This window comes from Coregonus lavaretus, assembly GCF_964263955.1.
Source record: "Coregonus lavaretus genome assembly, chromosome: 9".
In the NCBI taxonomy this organism is placed as follows: Eukaryota; Metazoa; Chordata; class Actinopteri; order Salmoniformes; family Salmonidae; genus Coregonus; species Coregonus lavaretus.
In genome coordinates this window covers 39,334,767-39,352,591 of record NC_139996.1, presented here as the reverse complement: position 1 = coordinate 39,352,591, position 17,825 = coordinate 39,334,767, and the positions used below count along the sequence as shown (strand labels likewise).

The following is a 17,825-nucleotide window of genomic DNA, read 5'->3' as shown; positions in this document are numbered from 1 at the left end:
GCGTCATGTGTTTGGACATACTGACCCATCTGCTCGTGGGATGCCTTCCTCAGGATCTATCTATTTGACAGCCAAACCTCTCATATGACCCAGCTCCTCTGTCAGCTCAGTGTAGGCCAACGCCAGCTTACTACACAACATACACTTAGTATTACTTCATTGGCTACAATATACATATCCCTGGCATATTACATCATTAATGCAGCAGCATACAATACATTTTTGGACTCACCTTGTTGTGCTGTGCTCACTTGAACAGGAAGGTGGTGTGGCGGTCCTTCGTGGGCAAATTTTGTCCTCAAACTTTGTCATCAAAGTCTGGCATGCCCTGGATTTATGGTGATTTCAAGACAACTGGGAACTCTGAAAAAAACAAGGTTGAATCATGACGTCAGTGATCTTCAGGTCGGAGCTCTAGAAAGAGGCCTGAGTTCCCGACTATGAATTCCGAGTTGGATGACCGTTCAAAACGTATTTTCCCAGTCTGAGCTTGTTTTTTTCCCAAGTTTCCAGTTGTCTTGAACTCACTGAAGTCTGAGATTTCCCAGTTCTGAGTTTGCAGTTGTTTTGAATGCGGCAGAAGACATGCTGGATTGACAGCATGGCCAATGTTGAATGTTTATCCTTTTAGGCTTGGAAAAGAGACCCTTAAACCCAGACTTGGACCACACACCCACCCCACTGAATAGCAGGCTAGTGATTGCTTTGCAATGCTTGCCGTTAGCCACTGATTGCTTCCAAACCACTCATTGTTGAATTTGCGATTTAAATCTTGTGTAATGTTGTGTTAATGAGCACCGATACGTTTTATCCATAATTTCTCTTCATATGACAAGGATTAAAAAGGATTTGCCAGTAGATTGTCGACTTGATTCATGATGATGACTGCTAGCTAAGATTTTGAAAGAATGATGTTGACATGATCAGTCCAATCAAAGCTACGGTAGATATAACGTGATTTGACATCATTTTATCTATTGCCAATGACCTTGAGCCTTCTTCGATGGGCACTTCTAATGGAACTCTATGGCAGCACCCAAGGGGCTTGAATTTTTGAGCTCTCCCCGTAAATTTTGCGGTGACATAGTGTCCCCATGAGTGACAGAACACTGAGCCGATCACGGCACAACTAGAGAACATTACCAACCCCTACACTCCTTATTTTCCGCTGGTTGCCCCACCACCACAGAAAGCACTGAGCTAGGCTGAAACACCTGCATTTTGGAGCTGCCTTACTCAAGAAAGCAAGAAAGAGACCATGTTTGTATGCAGCTTTATTAACTCAATGCTTTTTTTTTTTAAGTATTGTTTGCAAACTGATATGTGACACGTATTAACGCCAAAATAGCATGTTTTGCTAAACAGATGGGGCTCAAAACAGGTGGGGCCCTGCCCTGAATGACGGGTCGCAACTGCCCATACATCCTGCATTCCAGCCTGCCTGCATGTTTGATTCAAGACTCTCATGGCCTTGGAGATATAAAGAACTTGTAAAGACTGTAAATAATGTTGGGCTTTTAAATTGTTCCCGTTATGACGCTTCACTTGATAGGCTATAGACCTAGTGTGACGGATATACAGAAGAAATTGAAATGGTAAAAGCAGATTATCGTTATTAAATGCCTTATTCTTATCATATTATGTAATTCCAGATTCATTTTGATGACAATATCCCTGAGATGAATGTTGTATATAATGTTATGGCTATTATGCCGATAACTTGCACTTTTTTTCCCAGGTTTGAATGAGACAATGTATTCCCCAAATGTATCCTTTCGATAAAGTTATTGTTTCATTAATATTATATTACTTGTTTGTCTTTCTTTCTTTCTTTCTTTCTTTCTTTCTTTCTTTCTTATGTAAGACTAAATGCTATTTTTTTATTGTTTCGGTACAGATTTTTGTTTAACATACTATCCAGATAAGAAAGTGTCTGATCTTCATTAGAAAGTTGTGTAAATGAGAAAAAAAACATTTCTACAGGTGTTATTTCTTGACTGATTACAAGTTGATTGATGGGGTGCCATTGTATGTCATATCATTTGAAAAATATGTATCATGTTTTCATATATATGGTCATGATCAAGCAAGAAATGTAACATTCTGCTCAGGCTGGAAAGGGTTAAATATCAAGGTATCTGTTTAAAAAATATCCATATCTACTCTCATACCGTTTGTTGATCACACATTCTCTACCGAAGCTCTCATATGGACAGCAAGTACGAGACAGCGCAGAGAAGCGGGGGGAACGTTATAGCTGTATTTTGACATTCATAGGCGAGAAAAGTGCTTTGATAATGCAACCTATAATGCAACCTAGTTAGGAATTTTCATGCGAGGCAGGAGTCAGGATTGTGGGACTTGATAGGAAAATAGCCTAGGCTCTAGGACAGGAGAATATATAATATTCCCTCATGCCTCTGAATTGTAAACAGTTTTTCATGTCTGTGAATTGTGCATCGGTCTATTAAATTTGTGACTGTCTGAAGAGTCACAATGAAAGCTCAAAGAGGCACACGTTCTTTTATAGGCTATAGGCCTACTGTAGGGGTTATTAACTGCATTCGGGTCGTGTCTGCAGTCCGGCAGTGTCAATTATGCGTGCGCTTGAATTAATGGTGACTTTGTGTGAAGTAAATACACTAGACTAAAGGCTTCCATGCGACAACCTCAATAATGTGCTATTTCATTTTTTGCTAATCTGATGGTGCGCATGTTGTGTAGGGTCTGCATTCGTGCCGACATTGGGGGAAGATGTTGTAATTTCCTGGCTCTTGTCATAATTGTTTTTCGGGAAATGTGAAGTCTGATCCCGGGACAGTTCCGGGATCCTGGTTACCCATGTTAATACCTAGTTTGGACAGCTCTAAATCCTGATGGACACATCTAACATCGAGGTAAAGACACATGTCGCTCTCATCATTTATCATATTTTTATGACTTGAATTTGAATAAGTAAGTAATAGGTAATTTCTAGTGAATATATACATTCCTGCCGTTGAATCAAGGTCAGTGCAGTCTGAATGGTCAAAGTATCTCAATGAGCTTGGGGTCAGGGACAGCACACAGTGACAGGTCAGAGAGATAGCAGGAGACAGACACACCTCCCCCTCAGCCACACACACACACACACACACACACACACAGACACACACACACACACACACACACACACACACACACACACACACACACACACACACACACACACACACACACACACACACACACACACACACACACACACACACACACACACACCTTCAGATGGGTGTGAGATGGGAACAATATCTGGTATGTGGGGGCAGACCAGCAGAGCAACCTCTCCCGCACTGCAGATGGGAACAATATCTGGTATGTGGGGGCAGACCAGCAGAGCAACCTCTCCCGCACTGCTCCATCGCGGTTGGCTGCAGAGCGCAAGGCATCATGGTGTGTTTCAAAAAGACATCGTTACCAATGCCAGCAGATAGCCTTTACAGAGTCTTGGCAATAACAGTGCCTTGTCCTTTCTGAACAAAAAATACAAGGGAAAATATCATTAATTCCCACCCAGAGGCTTCCTATCCTAACCGCTCCGCCCAGTCAAAACTGTTCGCTGCTCTGGCACCCCAATGGTGGAACAAGCTCCCTCACGACGCCAGGACAGCGGAGTCACTCACCACCTTCCGGAGACACTTGAAACCCCACCTCTTTAAGGAATACCTGGAATAGGATAAAGCAATCCTTCTACCCCCCCTTACCCCTCCCCAAAGAAAGAAAGAGAAAAAACATTAAAATAATACATATTGTAAAGTGGTTATCCCACTGGCTATAAGGTGAATGCACCAATTTGTAAGTCGCTCTGGATAAGAGCGTCTGCTAAATGTCGTAAATGTAAATGTAAATGTAAACGCCACAGAGGGATGTTATTGTACTTCTCTTTTATGCTTTGCCTCAGTAAAATTACAACGACCTCATATTGAGTGAAGGAACACAGGGAGAGATGGATGCAGAAAAGCTTTGGACACAGATCAAAATACTTAAGTTTTACTGCACCATCCTTCCTCCTCCCTCTCTCCTTCCCTCCCCTCTCAGATAACTGCTGCATTGGCTCCATTCAGAGCCTGGAGCCCATCTCATCTGAGGTACATCCCGGTCCTGCCTGGCAGAGTGTGAAAACACTGCTCATACAGGTCCGTCTTAAACAGAGATGTAAAGACTAATCGTCTCTGGCAGAGCCCTGGCCTTCATAGGACACAGAGGAGGAGCAGGGAACAGAACAGAACAGTCAGGAGAAAAAGTAGAGGAGTAGAGCAGAGAAAGGGGGGGCTGCTGGCTCCTACTGCCTCTTGGCAGGCTGCTGGCTCCTACTGCCTCTTGGCAGGCTGCTGGCTCCTACTGCCTCTTGGCAGGCTGCTGGCTCCTACTGCCTCTTGGCAGGCTGCTGGCTCCTACTGCCTCTTGGCAGGCTGCTGGCTCCTACTGCCTCTTGGCGGGCTGCTAGCAGGATGCGTTCACTTGCTTTACAACAGCACCATCTATCTTTCAAATAAGACGCTTACAACCTGAAATGGCTAGGTAATGTCATTGGAACTCTCATAGAGGCACTTTGATATGTCTGAGGGACTATTAATTGTTATGTCTAGTTGACATGACCAATTGAATGTGCCTAGCTCATTGTGTCTGCACTGTATCCCTGTTCTTTTACTGCTTAGGCTACATCACTCACAGTGAGGAATAAGTGAGTATTCCCATGTTGTAGTAGAATGACATTCTCTCAGACTCCAACAGAACAATGGCCACCAAAATACGGTAAAGGTCTCAAGACAACAGCTACTAGAACACACATCCAATAGACTAAGGCTGTGCGATATACACTGAGTGTACAAAATATTATGAACACCTGCTCTTTCCATGACATAGACTGACCAGGTGAATCCAGGTGAAAGCTATGATCACTTATTGATGTCACTTGTTAAATCCGCTTCAAATCAGTGTAGATCACGTGTCAAACTCATTCCACGGAGGGACGTGTGTCTGTGGGTTTTCGCTCAACCCTTGTACACGATTGATGCACACATGACTGTAAGTCACTTTGGATGAAAGCGTCTGCTAAATGGCATATTATGAATTAAGGTCACCAATTAGTAAGGAATTCCCCTCACCTGGTTGTCTAGGTCTTAATTAAAAGGAAAATCCAAAAACCTGTAGACAACCGGCCCTCCATGAAATGAGGGGGGGGTCATGCAACTCAAGATTATGTTCTTAATGTTTTGTACACTGTATACTGGATTTTTACAATACAGTCTATAACAATATTTTGTTACAGTGCTAAATTAAATGAAAAGTTGAACAAATTGCACTAGCTCACTGTTAGTTTTGTCCTAGTTTGGTTGAGTATAAAACCATCAGAATGAAGAAAGCCCATTAAAATCACTTCGAATGTATTAATTTGTTGCCATTCAAGGGTCATGCACTACTCATTAAACATATTTAGGACTTTTATTATTCAGAAACATAAAACACACCAATACCACCATACTATAAAAAATCGGAATATCGCCCAGCCCTACCATAGACATGCACAGACACAGACACACTTCTGTCACTGCTCAAGGCAGTACAGGCACTATATTGGACATTTGAAAGCATGACATAGGAGAGTGGTAGAGAGAAATCATCTTTGTGACAGACACTCAGAGAGACTGTAAATGTAACTTTTTCCTGAGCGGGCAACATTTATCGTATAATCGGACTTGCTGCTCTGCTCAGCCATGCGTCTCTGTGTTTCCCTTCCTCAGCCAACCAGAAAGAGCAGACATGATGGATGTCACTGTCACAGCTCTGGCCAGTGTGACTGATAGCCTGATTATAGAAGCATATCCCCCTCCCCTGTATAGAACAACAACACCTTACCGCTGGCAATATTAACCGGCTTGTCCAACCTTATGGATGGCGGAGGGTTTTTATTGCTATTGAAATGCGTTATATGACAGATTTTATTATGGCCCATGCTACTTCAAATGACAGCTTGTGTTTGCAATTGCTTGTGTCACGTGAATGTTATACAACCAAAACAAAACACATGGTAAATCATAAGCCCTCGACCTCGCAGCTGGCTGGATAAAAGGATACATTTTCTACCTCAGACTGACTGACACATCAAAATGCTCAAATGGATTCCAGTCACTGGCTTGATGTGTGTGACTGACATAGCTCTGCAGCTGGTTACCCACTAAGTGTAGGTAAAACACTAGAGTAGAAGGTAAAGGGGAAGCCATCTTGACTCTTGACTTGGCTGATGTAATCAATAAACCAAGATGGCCGACCTGATCATCATTGAAGTGTTATGGTGGTGCTGAAGGTGATCTTTCAGGTGCCCTCCCCCCACTCCATCTCCACCAACCCTGACTTAAAGTCGACGTGATTGATCGGACTGAGACTGAGCCTCCGCTCAGGTGAGACATTTGGATCTATCACACGGTTAACTCGAAGAGAGAGAGAGAGAGAGAGAGAGAGCGTGAGAGAGAGGTTCTAACAAATTAAAGCAGTGAGAGAATGAGAGAGAAGGATGAGACATTGAGTGTCTTACCCCATGCTTCCTGCCATCAGGAGGATCAGGTTGTAAATGTGTGAGAAGATGAAGAGGAAAAGGATGGTGCTGAAGAACATGGTCATCCAGGAGCCGTGATCCTCACGGAACATTTTCAGACGCAGATAACGACCTATAGGAGGGCATGAAGAGGAGACACCTGTTCAGTGGCAGGCTCCATTCACAGGGCATTCTATTCCCTCAGTCAGTCAGGGGTTGTGTCCCAAATGGCACCCTATTCCCTATATAGTGCACTACTTTTGACCAGGGTACTTTTGACCAGGGCCCCTGGTCAAAAGTAGTGCACTATATAGGGAATTGGGAATAGGGTACCATTTTAGATGCAACCCATGTCTGTCTGCCGTACCAGGACATATGATGAAAGTATGGGCTATGTTCATACACATCAATATACATTCCATCTGTCAGAAACTCACCCTTTAAAGTATTGCAATGATGATTAAAGATAGTTCTTTTTTTGTGACCAACTTTTTATTTAGTTATGTCATTTTTCTTTCTTTTTTCAGAGTTACAGGTTCCAAATAAAATATATTAAATCCATATAAAGATAGCAAGATCTTTCGCAGCAGTGCTGCCTGCCAGCAGTAATCTTCTCTGAGATTCAAGGGGCTATCATCGTTAAGTAACATAATAGATGGAAAGAATTGAATATTTAAATTCATGCACTTCCAAATGAATTTTGTAAATTTTCCCCTGAAGCATTTAACTGCAGAGCACTCCCACATCATATGAAGGAATGTGCCTACCTGATTTAGGGAACACTGTATACAGTTGGGGCCAATTTCATCGTAAAACGTTTCCTTGGTGTTAAATACAGTCTGAGAACTATTGTCTGATAGTTCGGATTACGGGATGCCAAGGTCATATTTTTCAATTACATCTGTGGGCCATACTTTTTTAATGGCTAGCTCAGAATATGAGCTTTCCAAAGTTGTTGATATATTATAGAGATCAGTGCTTTCGGGTGCCCAGATAATTTATTTATAAATCCCATCATTGGATGTTTCGGTAGTTGGGTTTCCCAAGGGACTCCATAGGCCAGCATAGCTGACCTAAATTGTAAATAGAACAAATTTGTTGCCTGGTAATGTGTATGTATCTTTCAAATCTTGGAATGTTCTCAAACCATTACTGTCCATGATATCGGTAAGGGTACGGATTCCACATTTGGACCATTGGGGGGATGCAAAAGGCCGCCCTCCAGATCGGAAGGCATTATTGTGAAATATTGGAGTATGGGCATGCCATTTTGATTCCCAGTTACATTGTTTTTCAATTTTGCACAAAATAGAGATTGTGTGAGCAATAATAGGATCAAAGAGTAGTTTACATAATTTATGGGATATATCAGTAAAGACCACTCTTCCAGGGCAATAGGAGACACCATATTTCGCTCTATACTCTATACACTGTGGCCCCGTGTAGCTTAGTTGGTAGAGCATGGCGCTTGCAACGCCAGGGTTGTGGGTTCGTTTCCCACGGGGGGCCAGTATGAAAAAATGTATGCACTCACTAACTGTAAGTCGCTCTGGATAAGAGCGTCTGCTAAATGACTAAAATGTAAATGTACTCAGCCAGGGGGGAGAAGAGTCATGTCTAAACCAATTTAGGATGGGGTGAAACGCTAAAGCCTAGAAATACAATTTAAAGTTTAGTACAGATAGTATTCGTCTTTCCCTCTTTGTACATTTATACAAGCATTATACATTTTATCTGGGATCGTTTACCTTGCCATATACATTTTGAAACCGCACTATGAATGTTATCCCAATAGCCAGAAGGGGGAGCCATGGGAAGCATTGACAATAGATATTCTTCAGGTTAAAGCAACTGGGATATTTTTCCATCTACTGAGTTCGGATTGAATTGATTTTAGCATTCTGTTAAAGTTTCTGCCAATGGTTTTATCCTCCCAAATATTTAAAATGGGAAACAATTGGGATTCCATAAGTAGAGATGGAGTCCTCCATTGGGGTCTTGAGAGGCAGTAGGGCTAATTTGGTTAGATTAATTTTATAATTTGAGATTAAGCTGAATTTATCTATGATCTTCAATGCGTTTGGGAGCGATTGCGATGCATTGTCTAGATATAGTAAAATATTGTCTGCGTATAATGAAACGAAATTATCAGTACATTTGAGAGAAATTTGTGTTATTTCCTTCGATTGACACATTTCCTGGGCCAGAGGTTCCATGGATAATAAGAATAACAGAGGTGAAATTGGATCTCCTTGTCTGCTGCTTCTAGTGATTCTGAACGGAACAGAGCAGATATTGCGTTATAACTATGGCTGAGGGATTGACATATAGTATTTTAATCTTTGATTGGTTAATTTGGGTTCTGATAGTAATTCTTCTGTTTCAGATTCAATAGTTGCTATATCAGCTAATTGATTAAAGACCATTCTGTAGCACTATGTCCTCCTTTCAGTGCAATTTCTTTTGGTGATGAACTAAGCCTTGCCAAATGAACTGAGTGTTCTAAAATGGTATCTGTTTAGTCCATAAAGTCAGAGAATATCACTGGTCTGTGCTCTTTGGAATCAAAAATAATGTTGTCTGTGATATAGCAAACTATTTTAAGCAATCTGACTGAGACCCTGTTCCAAGCCTCTGATGCTGCCTGGCTTGTGTTCCATGAGGACAGTTCAGCATGATTAGATTGATTATGCAGACATTTATGACCTGTGGTGTTTTTCCATTCTTCTGGCTGGGAATCAAATTACTAGGAAAGATCTCTCTGCTAGAGAGCATGAGATTGATTCAGATAGTCCACCTTCTGCCCTGAATACATAATCACAGCAGGCCTCTGGTGCCAGAGTTCCTCTATACAGTTTATGAAATTCCATTACACCATTGTTCTTTTGGATTTGAATGAATCGATCGGTTTAGCTAATGCATGGATGGATTGCGTTTCCCACAAAATGATAAACTAAGTGCATAGTTTGTATCATTTTGACAGCCATCTACATCAGATGAAATGTTGCTTGTGGCAATAATATGAATAAATGTAACCCAAGCAACTTAATCCATATGACAACACAACACTAATCATAAACATTTTGCAAGTAGTGGCTTAAACCAATGTCACTGCAAAACAGAAAATGTTAATTCATTGGATATGTATAATCAAACTGTAGCTAGTGTATAACAGCATTTTCTATTTCCCTCCTGCTGCTCGGTGCTCATTCAGTACAATGCCAGTCTGTCCCATGTCATTACCCCTGACCCCAAGTCCTCTCTCCCCACAGGGAGGCCATACTGTTGCTAACACACACAGCAGGCTTTCTCTCCTTCTGGTTCCCCCTCAGAAACCTCAGTCGTGTGCCAATACCAGCCTAGCGGCAGCATGCTCTCAGGCACAACTATTTGCTTTGGTCTCCCCCAGTCAGTCAGGCTCTTTTAGAGTTACAGCCCCTGGGAGATGTTGTGTAGTGTTTTGTTGTGTCCACACGCATAAGCTAGAGACAGGACACCACTGCTCCATTTATTTCCCCATTACCACATTTATTTCCCCATTACCACATTTATTTCCCCATTACCACATTTATTTCCCCATTACCACATTTATTTCCCCATTACCAGAAGACCATGCTCCCACTCTCCGAGCGCCTTACATGCTGTTCAATCTCAGCTCACTCCCCTCATTCTCCCAATAAAACCAAAGCCACTGAGACTGCCTCAGAGAGGTGGAGTCCCCGGATGCTGTTTTACGACCATAATGAATAGGACACTTCTGTCTCTTCATGGGTTCACCTGGGTTTTCATACTGCAATGCATTCTTATACAGCCTTTGATCCAGCAGACAAATTGAGGTCTCCACTACACAAAGCACCATGTACTGCAGGGTTCTTCAATTCCGGTCCTGGAGAGCCGAAACACCTCTGTTTTTCATCCTCTCCTTCTAATCAGGGGCTAATTCATACCTGGGACACCAGGTGAGTGCAATTAACTACCAGGTAGAAATAAAAAACAGAAGTGTTTCGGCCCTCCAGGACCGGAATTGAAGAACCCTGATGTACTGTATAAGATAGAACAAAGAAGGGATGGAATACTATTTAGAACAAAGAGATTCAATTGGCTACATTCCCTGTAACCAAATTGTGTTTAACCCCATTCAGACAGTTGCATCAATGTGGTATTTTGTGGTATTTCGAGGTCCATCACAGCTCCATAATTGAATTGGTTTGCACGGATGAACTTAATTGCCTGCAGTGCCAACGAGCCACAGCTCTTCAGCGTGTGTATCGGCAGATCTGACTCTTAAAGTCGCCAGCACAGCCAGTGAGCACGGTGTCGAGCACCCTTCTCGGAGCCAATCAGTGTAGAATTTAACTAGGGGTGATTCAAGATTATTCAGTGGACTGCCTTGAGTCACCACACCTCCCCTCCTTAGAGAGGCCCGATAATGAGTGATTCATGAGCCACTTTTACAACGTTCAGCTAGGCTGGACACACAAACATGCACACAGGCATGCACACACACACACACACATTTCCCCAGACGTTTGTCTCCCATCAAAATTCAAATATGTGTGCTTGTCTCCATCTAGTGGTGATATAGTGATAGTACCACAGAACTGACTTCAGATGCTGACGCTGAATTGGAGAAAAAAAGTGCTCCTTCTTCAATTATACAGGATTCATATTGACCATCATCTAAATGTGATGTGGAAATCATTAAATGTGAAATGCACCTGACCATGGTCGTTTCCACTGTTTAAATCTAACAAACTAGTGGAATAATCAATTATCATTAACATTAAACAAAGGTCATGGCACCAAAACAGGATTTGAAAAGATGTGAGAAAAAAAACACTCCAATCCTGTCGGTTAACAAGCAGTCAAGCAGGAACATTGGTGCCAGACAGCTAAAATACAAACACACCTTCACAAACTGGAGCAGGCAATCAATCAAACACACAATAGGCGTCACAGCCCCAGCTCCAAACTGATGAAAAGCCCACAGCTGATGGAAGTGTTCTGACTGACTGACTGACTGAGGGAGACCTGAGACCCAAGCACTGTCCCTCCTGTCATCATGAACTCTCTGCTTATTAAACAGGGTAAGAACAGCTCTTCTGAGTCATTATTTCACACTCACATTTTGATTCAGACACATAATGATGTATACCTGTAAAGATACATTCATGTTATATTTTTTAGATATGACTGTAGTTTGTGGCCACCAAAACAGTATTTATGGTATAATGTGGTCTTTTGAATGGGTATAGTCTTAATTTTCTAAATGTTTTTCAGTATGTTTGGAAAGTTTTTGGTTTGTGTGAAAGATCCCATAAAAAATGTAAATGTCCACAGAAAAATGACTTAAAAACATCACAATAGTGAAAACCTTTAGGGTATGCTACATGAAGATCAGAATTTGTCTTTGCAACTCTAAAAATAGAAAACTCTTCTGGCACTCTGTCACAGATGCTATGTTGAAATGTGATGAAAGTAAATGTCACTTTCTGCTTGCATGACCAACATAAGGGTGATTCCACAAAAAGAGTGCTTCTGATATTTTAAGTAGAAATTGTGCACCAATATTGCATTTTGAAAGTGTTACATTAATATATTAAATGAAGTGTCCTTTAATATGCACCACATGGGGAACTCAATAAATCCGATTTTTTATGAATAAAGACTGATGTGCAAAATTCCCTCTGTCCATCCTCTGTGACTTCAAGGAGGAATTTAACCCACTTAAGCCCAATATTTCTTCAAGTTTTCACCATCATTGTAAAGCCCTAGTTATTTTGTTGCTTTGACAGTCATTTCTGGAGATTATTATTTATTTTATGTGATATAGTGATTAATTTACGTTTGTCCCTCATTTTAAGGTCATCCCTGTTACATGAACTGAACACTCGTTTTAATATGGTTAAACTATTCATTTTTTAATTTTTTTATCAAAAGAAACATTGAACATCTAATAGTCAAATCATCGTGTAAAAGCAGGTGAGCTGGTTCTACTCTTTTTGGCCATTTTCTGGTGTTTTGGAGTGGAAAACGTAGCGGGTTGAGCATAACATGTCAACTCTGTACCCATAGATAGACAGGCTAGAAATGTTTTCACAATTGCACATTTTTTGTGAAGCTTGCATTCAATTGCCACTCCCTGTCGCACACAACAAGCTTCCATTCCCCCTGTCACAAGGGGTTTCATGGCTGATTCAAGATTAAATCATCAACCCTGTTATGGTCAACCGTTACATTATTTGGCACTTAATATGCAATTTCTATAGTCATTTTTTATATTTAACCTCTCGAGATGGGAAAACTTCTTTTTTATTAAGTTGAACATGTCCTCTTTATGAAAGAATGTTAAAATTAGGTGAAATCAAACATTTTTATTTGGACCAAGTTAAACTTCTCAAAAGGTACCGAATTGGTGAAACAACCCTTCAATAGCCAGTCTCTGATTGCAGGCAAACCATGCGTTTCCATATTGGAGTGGAATCTAGGCTTAATTATTCCCAGCACATACAGTACAACAGCCAGGCTGTCACTTCCTGGTGACTGGGCACAGGACTGAGGAGGTGGACAGGGCTGAGAGGGTTTAGAGACAAGCAGGCAGGCGACTCTACATTCATCTATTCATGATAATGGTATATCCTCGCTGAACCTTGGCTAGAATAACCTAGATGTGGATCAATTGAAATGCAAGTAATTATATATGGCATGAAAGACCACCCTTGATACTACAACAAATATATATATATATATTTTTTATACTGTATTAAGTGATCTTGTAAAATGCCCCATCCCACAACAACAGAGGTAATGCTTTGGGGGTAAATACAAGCTGTTTGTAATCAACATGTTTTTTAAATGGCCGTCTATTGTTTTTCCCCACTCCACACAGTGCCATTCCTGCCCCTGAACCAGTCGGAGGCGTTCTGCAGTCAGTTTGAGAATGGCCAGTGGTACTGCTTCGTCATCCTGGTCCTCTTCACCTTTGCCCTGCCTCTGGGCATCCTGGATAACGTGGCAGTGCTGCTAAACTATACCTGCTTCAGGAGGACCAGCAGTTTGTCCACCAGCAACGTGTTCCTACTCAACCTGGCCCTGTGTGACTCAGCCTGCCCTTCACCATCTACTTCAGCCTCAGGGACATCCAGACCTTCTGCCAGCTCAAGAAGATCTTCTTCAACATCAACATCTACGGGAGTATCTTCTTCCTCACTCTGATCAGCTTCGACCGCTACGCCGGCACCGTGCACCCCATCAGCTCCCTCAGGTGGTGGGACGCGTGTAATGCCAAGCTCTGCTGCGCCTGCGTCTGGATCTTCCTCTTCCTGGGCTGCATCCCCGACCTCTTCGTGACCTTCGCCTTCCAGAGACCGGGGAACGTGACTGTGTGCAAGGACCACATCCAGGGTCCGTTTGTCTTCGTCAAAACCATCTCCATCATCAATACTCTGGTGGGCTTTGCCTTGCCATTCAGTGACATGCTGGCCTTCTATGGGATGACGGTGCAGGTGTTACGGGGCCTCCCCCGGGGGAAGAGGAGAGGGGGCGGGGGTCAGTGGGTGGGGAAGCCCCTGGTGCTCATCACCGCTGCCCTCCTGGTGTTCGTGGTGTCCTTCGTGCCCTACCACGTCATGATGATGACCCTGGTGTTTATGAGGATCCACGACCAGGTGACTCCAGCCAACGTGCACGTCCTCTATGCCTCCTGTGAGTTCTTTGAGGCCATGTGTAGTGTGAGCAGCTGCCTGGACCCCGTGCTGTACATCCTGGCTAGTGACAGGTTCCAGAAGAGACTGCAGACCCTCAGGAGGGGCCAATATAGGGGACTGTGCTGTAGGTGTAGCAGGAGGGTAGTGGTGGAGGGCTGACGAAGGATAGAGTCTCCTACAATAGTTAGTTAGCCATATTCAATTAAATTAATTCAGTAATCTAAAAAATCTTTGTTAGATTGTTTTATTTGATGGTCTAAAAATACACATATTCACAAAAGATACGCCAACCAAGGAGGGAGAGGGGGCAAATACTACCTTTGTCAAGTGTCTGTGTTTATCTAAAGAGCAAGATAAAGGGTTGAAAATGGGGCCTTTGCCAGAATGTAACATCTTCAAGATAAAACAGAAACGGTAATGAGAGGAAATGTTGCTGTTGGGGGAACACAATATCCTCTGACGTCAGATATTCACTGACACAGAATACAGTTCCTTCAGAAAGCATTCACACCCATTGACTCTTTTTTCTCCACATTCAACACCTACAAAGTGTGATTAAAATGGATTTAATTGTCATTTTTTGTAAACGATCTACACAAAATACTCTAATATCAAAGTAGAACAAAATTTTAACATTTGTAAAAAAATTTATAAAACATGAAAAATAAAACGAATATATCTTGATTAGAGAAGTATTCAACCCCCTGAGTCAATACATGTTAGAATCACCTTTGGCAGCGATCACAGCTGTGATTCTTTCTGTGTATGTCTCTAAGAGCTTTCCTCACCTGGATTGTGCAACACTTGCTCATTATTCTTTTCAAAATTCTTCAAGCTCTGTCAAATTGGTTGTTGATCATTGCTAGACAACCATTTTCAGGTCTTGCCATAGATTTTCAAGTAGATTTAAGTCAAAACTGTAACTTTCCACTCAGGAACATTCACTGTCTTCTTGGTAAGCAACTCCAGTGTAGACATGGCCTTGTATTTTAGGTTTTGGTCCTGCTGAAAGGTGAATTAATCTCCCAGTCTGGTGGAAAGCAGACTAAACCAGGTTTTCTTCTAGGATTTTGCCTGTGCTTAGCTCCATTCCATTTATTTTTTATCCTGAAAAACTCCCCATAACATGATGCAGCCACCATTATGCTTGGAAATATGGAGAGTGGTCCTGAGCTACAGTGCATTCGGAACGTATTCAGACCCCTTCACTTTTTCCACATTTTCTTACATTACAGCCTGATTCTAAAATGGATTAAATTACACAATACCCCATAATGACAAAGCGAAAACAGGTTTTCAGAATTGTTTGCACAGAAATACCTTATTTACATAAATATTCAGACCCTTTGCTATGAGACTTTAAATTGAGCTCAGGTGCATCCTGTTTACATTGATTATCCTTAAGATGTTTCTAGAATTTGATTGGAGTCCACCTGTGGTATATTCAATTGATTGGACATGATTTGGAAAGGCACACACCTGTCTATATAAGGTCCCACAGTTGACAGTGCATGTCAGAGCAAAAACCAAGTCATGAGGTCGAAGGAATTGTCCGTAGAGCTCCGAGACAGGATTGTGTTGAGGCACAGATCTGGGGACGGGTACCAAAACATTTCTGCAGCATTGAATGTCCCCAAGAACACAGTGGCCTCCATCATTCTTAAATGGAAGACATTTGGAACCACCAAGACTCTTCCTAGAGCTGGCCGCCCGGCCAAACTGAGCAATCGGGGGAGAAGGGCCTTGGTCAGGGAGGTGACCAAGAACCCGATGGTCACTCTGACAGAGTTCCAGAGTTCCTCTGTGGAGATGGGAGAACCTTCCAGAAGGACAACCATCTCTGCAGCACTCCACCAATCAAGCCTTTATGGTAGAGTGGCCAGACGGAAGCCACTCCTCAGTAAAAGGCACATGACAGCCCGCTTGGTCTGATGAAACCAAGTTTGAACTCTTTGGCCTGAATGCCAAGCGTCACGTCTGGAGGAAACCTGGCACCATCCCTACGGTGAAGCATGGTGGTGGCAGCATCATGCTGTGGGGATGTTTTTCAGCGGCAGGGACTAGGAGACTAGTCAGGATCGAGGGAAGGATGAACAGAACAAAGTACAGAGAGATCCTTGATGAAAACCTGCTCCACAGCACTCAGGACAGACTGGAGCGAAGGTTCACCTTCCAACAGGACGACAACCCTAAGCTTGGCTTCGGGACAAGTGGCTTCGGGACAAGTCTCTGAATGTCCTTGAGTGGCCCAGCCAGAGCCTGGACTTGAACCCGATCGAACATCTCTGGAGAGACCTGAAAATAGCTGTGCAGCGACGCTCCCCATCCAACCTGACAGAACTTGAGAGGATCTGCAGAGAAGAATGGTAGAAACTTCCCAAATACAGGTGTGCCAAGCTTGTAGCGTCATACCCAAGAAGACTCAAGGCTGTAATCTCTGCCAAAGTACTGAATAAAGGGTCTGAATACTTATGTAATGTGATATTTCAGTATTTTTCTTTTTTATATTAGCAAAAATTTCTAAAAACCAGTTTTTGCTTTGTCATGATGGGGTATTGTGTGTAGATTGATGAGGAGTAAAAAACTATGTAATCCATTTTAGAATAAGGCTGTAATGTAACAAAATGTGAAAAAGTCAAGGGGTCTGAATACTTTCCGAATGCACTGTAATTAATTGCTTTGTCACATTTTTTCCAGTATTACTTTAGTGCTGGAAATAGGATGCATTGTTTTGAATATTTGTATTCTGTACAGGATTTCTTATTTTCACTCTGTCAATTAGGTTAGTATTGTGGAGTAACTACAATGTTCTTGATCCATCCTCAGTTTTCTCCTATCACAACCCTTCAACTCTAACTGTTAAAGTCATTGGCCTGATGGTGAAATCCCTAAGCGGGTTCCTTCCTCTCCGGCAATTGAGTTAGGAAGGACGCCTGTGTCTTTGTAGTGACTGGGTGTATTCACCATGCTTAAAGGGATATTTAATGACAGTTCTTATTGTTTTTTTTGTTACATATCTACCAATAGGTGCCCTTCTTTGCGAGGCATTGGAAAACCTCCCTGATCTTTGTGGTTGAATCTGTGTTTGAAATTCACTGCTCGATTGAGGGACTTTACAGATAATTGTATGTGTAGGGTATAAAGATGAGGTAGTCATTCAGAAAATTATGTTAAACACTATTATTGCACACAGAGTGAGTCCATGCAATTTATTATGTGACTTGTTACTCCTGAACTTATTTAGGCTTGCCATAACCAAGGGGTTGAATCCGTATTGACTCAAGACATTTCGGCTCTTCATTTTTTATTAATTTGACATTATAATAATTATAATAATATGCCATTTAGCAGACGCTTTTATCCAAAGCGACTTACAGTCATGCGTGCATACATTTTTGTGTATGGGTGGCCCCGGGGATCGAACCCACTACCTTGGCGTTACAAGCGCCGTGCTCTACCAGCTGAGCTACAGAGGACCACATTGTGAGTAGGCCAGTGACAGAAAATCTATTTTTAATCTATTTTAAATTCAGGCTGTAACACAA

General features: G+C 42.1%; 1 protein-coding gene and 1 pseudogene across 2 annotated transcripts in view; one reads left to right on the top strand and one right to left on the bottom strand.

Moving 5' to 3' along the window:
* The window catches only part of LOC311134506 (transmembrane protein 117-like), a gene marked incomplete at both ends in the record, with an annotated part of 59,523 nt that overhangs the window by 29,362 nt on the left and 12,336 nt on the right, over window positions 1–17,825 (bottom strand). The window contains one exon of the mRNA XM_084168204.1: window positions 6,575–6,707. Coding sequence (XP_084024330.1) covers window positions 6,575–6,707 — 133 coding nt within the window. The remainder of the gene's footprint in view (window positions 1–6,574; window positions 6,708–17,825) is intronic.
* Window positions 13,430–14,439, top strand: LOC311134797 (P2Y purinoceptor 1-like; annotated as a pseudogene). Its single transcript has one exon. The product of its transcript is annotated as a P2Y purinoceptor 1-like (transcript).